The sequence below is a fragment of the Onthophagus taurus genome, chromosome 8, assembly GCF_036711975.1.
Source record: "Onthophagus taurus isolate NC chromosome 8, IU_Otau_3.0, whole genome shotgun sequence".
Classification (NCBI taxonomy): Eukaryota; Metazoa; Arthropoda; class Insecta; order Coleoptera; family Scarabaeidae; genus Onthophagus; species Onthophagus taurus.
In genome coordinates this window covers 7,480,514-7,490,824 of record NC_091973.1, presented here as the reverse complement: position 1 = coordinate 7,490,824, position 10,311 = coordinate 7,480,514, and the positions used below count along the sequence as shown (strand labels likewise).

Sequence of the window (10,311 nt, the reverse complement as noted above, 5' to 3'; positions counted from 1 at the left end):
TCTTAGCTTATTACTTTTTTTTGTAAGCGCGGTGCTTTCCAGGTGATATATTGTTACCGGTAGTACGCAGGATTCAGGGTTTTTGAGGTTGAATCCGAGTTTCCCAAACTCTGTTATGTCGGCGGTCTGATTTTCTTTGCATTAATATGATTTTCGATCAAAAACCGGGGAGTATCCGGGCTCAAGGTCTTTGTGTGTTGATGGTTCATTCTTAGACCCACTTCTACTGATACTTTATAAAGCGGCTCCAGCATATTCTTCAACCCCCTTGTGTCGTATTACCTTACCATCACATTCACCAGGAAAAAAGATTACATAAAATATGATTACATCCTTAACTATGATAAGTTGCGTCGAGTTACATCTACAGTTGATCTTGGTGTAACACTAGATCAGAAACTACTTTTCGATGTTCATGTAGATGGCTTTATAAAGCGATCTTCCGAGGATTTCACAAACTACAACGCAATCATAAGTAAGTACAATGCATATGTCAACAGCATCTTAAACTTTGGTGGCGTAATCTGGAATCCTCAATATTCCGTATATATCACTAGGTTAGAAGGAATCCAGAAACGACTGATTAAATATTTGTGTTATAAAACCCAACAAGTGTACAGTAACTATGCGTCTAATGCATATAATGACGTTTTATTTTTGTACAAGCTTGGCAATGGTCGTACCGATTCCCCATCGCTGATGGCGAGAATTGATTTTCATGTTCTGAAGATTGCGCACATCATGTGTAATTTAAATATTTAATAATGTTAATTTAAGATAACAACATATTTGTAATCACATTAAATATTACTTTAAGGTTTTCGTATATAATAATTATGTGGAGCAACTTTATTGGGTTTGTCGTGTTGTTGCTCCCCGATATCAATTAATAAATAAATTATTGCCCTCTCCATGGCTCTTTGATTTGTTCTTAGCTTATTACTTTTTTTTTGTAAGCGCGGTGCTTTCCAGATGATATATTGTTGCCGGTAGTACGCAGGGTTCAGGGTTTTTGAGGTTGAATCCGAGTTTCCCAAACTCTGTTATTTCGGCGGTCTGATTTTCTTTGCATTAATATGATTTTCGATCAAAAACTGGGGAGTATCCGGACTCAAGATCTTTGTGTGTTGAAGGTTCATCCTTAGACCCACTTCTGCTGATACTTTATAAAGCGACTCCAGCATACTCTTCAACTCCTTTGGGTCGCTTCTTATCAGTACGATGTCTCCAATACACATTTTCCTTTTTTTCTTTTTTAACCCGTCGCCACTCCTGGAAGTAGGCCAATTTCACCTCCCAATCTTCTTAATGTCATTCAGCCATCTCCGTTGCGCCCAGTAATCAACGCTAATACCTCTATGATCTTATTCTTTGTCTCCGAGTCTGATCTCTTTGGTTTGTTCTAAGCCTATTGGTATTATTTTTTGTAAGCGCGGTGCTTTCCAGGCGATATGTTATTACCGGTAGAACGCAGGATCTCTGTTATTTTGGTGGTCTGGTTTTCTTTGCCTTAATATAATAATAATTTATTGAATCAATCGCCAAGAAGAAAATAACAAAGAAAATATAATAATAATAATTACAATAAAACATAGCTTCTATCTTCCGACGACCAACCAATCGTATGGCATGATTCGGTAGCCCGTTCTTCCATCATGCCATTAATAAACCATACTATATCCTAATTTACGAATGCGCTCTGTGCAGGATAATAACATATAAATCAAAATATTAACAGTGATATCAGCTAACTAAAAAAGAACAACAAAAAAAAATCCTGAACTAAAAGTTCTTACAAAAAGTTCGGAAAGCTCGACGTCGTCAAATCAAATGTCGTCATATCGGTACAAGATTAAGATGCGCGCTCCGTTACGTCGCTACCTCAACTCCTAAGAAATAACCCCGTTAGTCGCATCCCAAACTGTTGTTCAGAAGTACACACATCCAGCGGTATAACAATAGAAATTATAAATCTTCATAATTTGATAGCTAAAACTTTGTTTGTATAATTCAGTCTTATGTAAAGGTGGTGTTAAGGTACCCTTAAATCTAACGTTGAGGGTGTGGATATCCGACCGGAACCTGATCCTATTTAAGGGCTCACCAACCGTCTAGAATTCATATTTAGCCAATCTGCTAGAACAAGTGTATGACTGACATGGTCCCTTCGACTTAGTCCAAACAAGAATTTTGCCCCTTTTGTATTTTATGTTTTAGCTTATAGGAAATAAATAACCATGCTATCACAGAGCAGGTATTTAGTGCTTTTGTTAATATACTTCCTGTTGGGGTAAATATATTTCAGATTTCCGTACGCCTTCTGTATACATTTATTTATATGTAAGTTGAAATTAAGCGATTCGTAAATTCTTAACTTTTTCCTTGAGTTTCAATTTTATATCACCAACGCTTATATTTTTTAAATTGTGTAGTCTGGCTTTAATTTTTTTTGGACCACAAAGTATCAACTCGGTTTTATCAGGCTTAACTAGCAGACCGTGACGATCGGATTTATCAATAAGAGTAGCCAAATTCGCATTGTTTTGCACTGCTCTATCTTTTAATCCAATGTAATGCAAGATAGCAAACAACATCGATGCATTCATTCGAAGGCCTTAGAGTAGTCCAAGAGGCACAAAAGTGTAACCTTACCTTCATCAGTAGCCTTCAAGATATCATCTGTTATATTTAAGAGTGAAGTTACACAACTGTAGGAAGATAAGCAAGATATTATTTGTTGTAACAAGAGTTTAATTCTTGCCATAATACTCTTTCCAACACCTTGGACAACACAGGCAGAATGCTTATAGGGAGCGGATCAGAAAACTCTTTTGACTGTTTAGTTTTAGCTAAAGGTACATTAATCGCTCTCTGAAGGAAAACTTCCAGTAGAAATACTGGTATTAATAATGTTTTTAAGTTGAGGAACAATATTGGGAATATTTTATCATAGATATATATAATCCATCAAAACCCGTGGTTTGACTCTTAATTCAATAAGATCTCCAAAACTTTACCATTGGTATCTTCGTTCACAATTTCAGGGATTCCAAGTAAGCGAATATTGTTCGAGTCGATCGGTATCTTCTCGTAATTTTAAATTTTCTTTCTCAAGCACATTAACTCTCCTTGTCTGTTCTTCTAAGAGCCGTCCGAATCGAGTTTGAAGGCCGCCAACCAGTTTTTCCATAATACTCTCGAGTATTTCATCGTCTGAGTAAACCTCCCTTATAGTTTGTTTAATCATTCCTTTAATTTCAGAGATCTGAGCTTGTGGTTTAGCTAATTCATCGAAGACTAATGCCCAGCTGTGGTTTGCAATGAATTTCCCTCTGCCAATCGTTGATGTCGTATGCAATAGTTGCATGGGGTGGGACCTCATCGTGCGATCGTGTCTTCAGACTACAGCGACGTGCAGTCCGTGTCCTCAATAATGTGAAGTATCGTGATGACTGCAGGAATTCTGTTGTTTCATTGAAAATTCTGACATTTCCTTCATTGTATATATACCACAGCATACTCTACATTAAGGTACAGAGTCAGCATTTTGTCACACATGGTGAGGTCCACCACCACACTAGAAACAATGGGCGTCGCATACCTAAATATTCCAGATTATCAAGGGGTCACCAAAGTGTAAATATTGTTGCTGTCAAGTTTTTTAATAAACTGCCACTCACTGTCGCCGGATTGCCTCTTAAATCTCTAAAGAACTGTCTTCATAAATTCCTGGTTGAGCGGGCCTACTACTCATGTACTGACTTTTTAAACGATACAATTACGTCCGAAAATTTCAATATATGTGTATCGGAACCGTAATTAATTTTGACTCTTATTGATCACGTGCGTAATTTGCTGTGTTTTGTTGCGTTTATTTTCGTAATTACGACTATTGTTGCTATAATTAATGTATTGCGTTTGCTATGTTATAATTATTATTGTACTTGTCTGTACGGTTATTGTAGATTGTAGTACTGATTGACGAGTGTAACACTTGAATGTTTTTGCACAATAAAGATATTATTTGCACAATAAAGATGTTATTATACGTTTACTAATAGATCCAATATACTTTTAAGCCAAAAGCTCACCTTCGTACCACTTTAAACACCGTTCTTAACTCTTCGCACGTACGTCGACACAGTACAGCGCATTTCAAACATCAATGATTTGATGTTCAATCATTTGATACATCAATTCTTTCAAAACTTCGTATGTTTGATATTGACGAACGTCTTCTGCGTTCTATACACGTGGAAGGACTTTAAAGGTCATAAATACATAAGGTCAAAAAATGGTCATTTTTCGGACAGCATGATTCACTTATTAATCGGTTAATTTAATTTCGGACAGCATGATTATGAAGCGGCTCCAGCATATTCTTCAACTCCTCTGGGTCGCTTCTTACCAGTACGATGTCTTCAATACACATTTTTCTTTTTTCTTTTTTAGCCCATCTTCACTCGTTGAAGTAGGCTAATTTATCCTCCCAATCTTCTTGATGTCATCCAACCATCTCCATTGCGCTCAGTAATCATCATACCTCTATGATCTTATTCTTTGTCTCTGAGTCTGATCTATTTGGCTTTTGAGCAGCACGGCTTCTGTTTTTTCTTAGTAATCACTCTCTGCATTATAATTTGTGCATTTTGGCCGAGGGGTAAACCGCTGGGGAAGTAGGTGTACAAAATAGGGGAAATGCGGAGAAATTATGGGGAAGTTCGACGAATTACGGGGAAGTCTGGGGAATTATGGGGAGATGCGAGTAATTACGGGGAAGTACAAGGAATTACGGGGAATTATCGAGGAAGTTTGGGGCAGTACGGGAAATTATTTAGGGAAATTTGGGGATATATTGAAACACGATCGAACACGATTAAACACGATATCTAACGATCGAAGTTACGATGTTCCATAAACAAGCTAGATCTAGTATTAGGTGCGCAGTTTCTGTTTCATAAAGGGTGTGTGAATTGTTACTAGTAGAAGCATCGTTTTCATTCAAAGGTACGATTGAATGAGTATCATATTAAAATTTAAATTTATATTAACATATCGTGAAGAGTCAATGGTGCTAAATTCGCTCGTAAATTCTGTTTTGTATTAGGCGCCAGGATGACGGCAAATCGCTATCGCTGTTTTCAAGAGGCCGAAAGTTTTCTACAATTTCAATTAAATGAAAATGTTAAGGAAATTCTTATTATTAGCGGATTTGATAATGAGGTGCTGCTTGGTACGATTGACGAAAATGGTCTAGAAAAAATAGAAGCATTTATTAGAAATGACTACCATGAATTACTAACTTTGGAAGAAAAAAATTTGTTTTGCGGGATTTTTAAAAATAATCCGCAGCAATTTAAATTGCTATCTGCCACGAAAAAACAAATAGTTTTAATTTCCAAATTTTATAAATGCAAATACGAGAGAAAAATATCGACTCAGTCTACGCAAACCGACATAATTGAAAACATTTCTGAGCAGACATTACCACACCCCTCACCACAACCATTAAGTGAGACTGCAGCTACAGATCAGGAAACAGAAAAGTGCGTTATATTAAAAGCTCTTAAGTGCTGGCTTAAAACAAAAGTTAGTCAGGAACAATGGTTAATATTTGAATCAAAATGTAATGGTATAAGCCTAAAAATTCAAAAAGGATTAGATAAACATTTTTCTTGCACTGTGACTTGCTTTTGTGGTCAAAGTTGCAAAATCTTACGACAAGATTTGGATTTTTTTGTATGGCCAAAAACACCAGACATCGCGGTTGTAGATGAAGAGTATGTATTTTACGGTCCCATTAATTTACTTGGTAACGGCATATTTCAAATTAGCAGACATGATGATGTAGAAATAAAGAAATTATACAAAGCTTTCAAACAAAATTATAAAAAGCTTTAAATCTGTTTTGTCAGTATTATTATTTTCTGTTTTTATATAGAAAAACTCAATGTTTTTATTTGCCAAAGAATATATGTTAATTTTTATTGACTTTTATTTGGGTGTTTTACTTAAATACACACGTGGATATGCCGTCCGAAGGGAGAGGAGGTACGTGTATGTAAGAGGAATTACGGGGAAGTACGGAGAAATACTAGGAATATAAGTAGGAAGTATAAGAAATATATCGCTCACCGGCGACAATAGTGGCACATCTCAAAAAAATACAAAATGCCTTTAAACACAAGTATAAATATAAAATTTGATGCAGTTTCGTCCATCAACACTGGTGTAATATTAGTTCGAATAGTCCGTCCTAGATGGCACAATGTGTCATTAATGCATTTCATGTGTTCCACCAATCCTGTTACTTCAATAGTGGCATATTTTTAGTGTGCCGTTGCATGTTTGAGGTAAAGTCCTGTTTTGTGTAAGCACTAGTGACACATCTGAAGAAGTAGCATCGATTTGAGTATGCATTAGCGGCACATTTTGATTTATGCCACTCTAGACTTTGTGTTGTTGGCCACTTTCGTTAAATGTGCCAGTATAGGTAGTGTATAGTGTGATGATTATTTTGACTTATGACGATATTGCCTGAAGATTTAAAGTCGTTTTCTTAGCTGTGCCGGTATAGACCATTGTGCGTCGTTTTGTGGTTTATGATAAATGGTAATAAATTATAGAAAATGGATAGCACTCTTGGCACAAAAGGTGGGAGAGGAGAGAAGATGTTGTCAATCATTGGAATAAAGTATGAAATAATAAATTCCAGAAAAGTTAATAAAAAAATATTGAATAAATGCAATGCAATTTTTAGGCTGAAAAATAATACTGCTATTAAGCAACGAGACCCACAACAAAGTGAACAGTGGAAAGCTTCTATTTTAACTGCTGTCTCAATCCCCCTGCAATTCCATCTTCTGAAACCTGTGGTAATTTTTTTTAGACTTCATAGTAAATATAGGGATAACATTAACTTGGTGAGTATCTTTTTGCAGAAACGTTTACGCAAGTGCTTCACAGTGGACCAACTATAGACACAAAAGATAAACCATCTTTCCACGCTTTGAAAGAAAATGCAGGTACATTGTGATTTAACAATTATACGTATAAATACCCATTAATGTATACAATTTTAGGTCACACGTTTGATAGGAATAAACAATATTCCACTATTCTAAGTGCTAACGATAATATGGACGTTAATGTTCAAAATGATCAAAATATTATCATTCTTGATGTTAAAGAAAATGTAGCTCCTGGAGCACAACAACAACTGCTTAGACTTAGTGGTAAACTGCGCTTTTTTTCATTTTTTGATGTTATTAACAGTGAACCTACGCAAATTTCAGATAAAAGCAAGCAAGATGACGAGGAAGAACAATACGATTCAGACGATTCTTCATCTTCATCTTCATCGAGTGACTCGTCTGACAGTGAACCCTATTCATCAGATGATTCAATTAAAGATCCGAATTATAACACGGATACTGTTGAATCATCAGACAAAATAGACGTTAAGAAGAAAAGAACAAGGAAAAGAAAAGCAGAACCATCAGACTGGAAAAAGTTCCGTGCTAAACGTTTGAGAAACTCTGGAAAATCGTACAAAACGTTGGGAAAAGGATTAGAAGTTGCAAGACGACAAATAAAACCACCATGTGATGATTCTAAGTGCAAACAGAAATGCAGCACCAAATTTACTGAAGAAGAAAGGTTGTTTTTGTTTCAAAACTGTTGGGACATGGGTGATATTGTAAAACAACGTACTTACATTCTATCACTTATGCAAGAAGTTAACCCTACATACAAGTATCCACGCAATACCGAAAGCAGGGCTGCAAATCATGCTTTTTTTTTTCATAAAAGATGGTAAGAAATTGAGAGTCTGTAAAACATTTTTCATAGCAACCCTGGGTATTACTGCGCGCTGCATCCGAACAATAAAATTAAAAATTGTACTTTGAGCGAAGATAACAGAGGAAAACATTCTAACCATAAAGAAGTTGACAAGAGTATAAAAGAAGGTGTTCGGGCTCACATCTCCTCTATTCTTACCATCGAGAGTCATTATACAAGAAAGCATTCTGAAAAACTGTATATCGAAGGAAGTAAGACCATTGCTCAGTTACATCGTCATTATAAAACTGAATGCGAAAACCAGGGAAAACCTTTTGCAAATTTAACGATGTACAGAAATATCTTTAATCACGAATTTAAATATAGATCAGTGCCAAGCTTGTGTCACTTTTGAAAATTCTAGTGAAGAAGAGAAGAAAAAGTTAGAAGACAAACAACTCCCACATTGAAGAAAAAGAATTGAGCAGGGAAGAAAAGAAAACAGACAAAGAGAGAAGTTCTTCCTTGTATCAAGTTGCTTGTTTCGATTTGCAGGCTACTCTACCAACTCCTAACGGGCAAGTCTCATCGTTTTATTACAGATCCAAATTGTCAACTTACAATTTTACGGTGGCAGATCTTACTCAAAAAAGACAAGGATCTGTAAACTGTTACTTGTGGCATGAGGGACAAGGGAAGAGAGGAGCAATTGAAATAGGAACATGTTTATTGCACTACTTAAAAGAAAAAGCTGCTGTCTGTAATAATGACAATCTTGAAATAGTATTCTATTCTGATAATTGTACAGGCCAACAAAAAAACAAATTCATCATTGCAGCTTATTTGTATGCCGTAGCTAATTATAAAATCAAAGCAATTAATCATAAATACCTTATTACTGGGCATACGCAGAATGAGGGCGACAACGTCCATTCTTTAATAGAAAGAAACGTCAAAAGGGCTTTAAAATCAGGTCCCATTTATATGCCACCTCAGTATACAGCTATAATACAAACCTCAAAAAAAACTGGCAAACCTTATAACGTTATAGAGCTGTCGCATGAAGACTTTTTTGACTTAAAGCACTTAACTGAACAAACCACTGTAAATTTTCAAAAAAACACAGACGGAGAGACTTTCAAAATGGCTGACGCCTCAGTAATTAGGGTTGAGAAAAGTCACTTAGACTCGTTTTTTTATAAGACATCTTTTAAGTGCCCAGATTTTAAAGAAGTCAAATTAATTAGTGGAAGACGTTCAAGGACGCTTCTCTCCACTTTTTCAGGTTTTGAAATGAAAAAAGTTTACAGTAATCCTCTACCTATTGCTAAAAAAAAATATGAGGATCTGATGTATTTAGTGAAAACCAACGCTATAAAGAAATGCCACAGTTACTTTTATACTAGTTTAAGTTCAGAGTGAAATGAATGACTAGACGCCAAAATTGATTTTTTTGTATACTTTCCATCTGTATTTTTCCTTTAATTTTCTTTGTTCCAATAAAATAAAGAAACTTGTTGAATATTAACATTTTTGTAGCACTTTTCAAAATTTGTTTCCCAACACTATGCCATGTAGTTTAGACAATAGTGGCATATCTTACAAATATGGACTTTTTTAAAAAAGAAAAAACATTTTGAAATTTCCCACTATTTTAGACCGTAAAAACTAATTAATAATCACTGCCAATTTCATTGAACTTAATCAAATGACGTTTAGAACATGGGGAGAAAAATATCCAAAACTTTAAATTGAGATTTCTCCACAAAGTTTAATTTTGAGTTGTCACTATTGTCGCCGGTGAGCGATATGTGAAAGGGGAAGTAGGTGCACAAAATTTGAACTAGCGGTTTACCCCTCGATTTTGGCGCATGTCCTCGACCTCCCATCCACTGATCACTATGGTCAAATCATCTGCATATGCGAAGAGTTTTCCCTCATCTAGGTTTTCTCTCTGTTCTTGTACCAGTAGCTGATCAAAGAAGACATTCCATAGTATTGGTTCCAGTATGGCACTCCTCTACTCATCTTGTATGTGTGTCCATCATATTCAATATCTCGTTCGCTTAGGTAATCTTTAATGATATTCAATAGATTCCTTTTTTTTGCAACGCTTCCACTATTTTTTCCCAGGGGGCTAATCCGAAGGCGTTTTTGACGTCTACTGCAACTAATAAGTTTTAAAATCATTTTCTCAAGATTCTTAAGACTCAAGAGTTTTATCTTTTGAAGCTTCATCCTTAGATTCAACTTTTTTCGGTCGCTGCTTATCAGTACGATGTTGTCCGCGATATTTCTAGGCTAATTTTCGAACTCCTCCATCTTTAATTACATTATACAACACAATTACGAAAATGAAGTTACTACCGCCATCTTTTAGCAGTATTAACAACCTCAAAAAAAATATGTAAGAAGGAAATTTAAATTAATTCATTAATTTAAGTATTAATAAAGTTAAAGGTTTTTTTTATTATTTATTTATATGGATTGTGTGGAAGTGGTGACGTCATGCTTACGTGTTAGGGAGAA

At 35.5% G+C, this 10,311-nt stretch overlaps 1 protein-coding gene across 1 annotated transcript; it reads left to right on the top strand.

Moving 5' to 3' along the window:
• Window positions 1-6,816: 6,816 nt before the first annotated feature.
• Window positions 6,817-8,245, top strand: LOC139431136 (uncharacterized). The gene is made up of 3 exons (XM_071198753.1): window positions 6,817-6,875; window positions 6,942-7,025; window positions 7,083-8,245. The coding sequence occupies exon 3, from the start codon at window positions 7,139-7,141 to the stop codon at window positions 7,817-7,819; it is 681 nt and encodes a 226-aa protein (XP_071054854.1). The 5' UTR covers window positions 6,817-6,875; window positions 6,942-7,025; window positions 7,083-7,138; the 3' UTR covers window positions 7,820-8,245.
• Window positions 8,246-10,311: the final 2,066 nt, after the last annotated feature.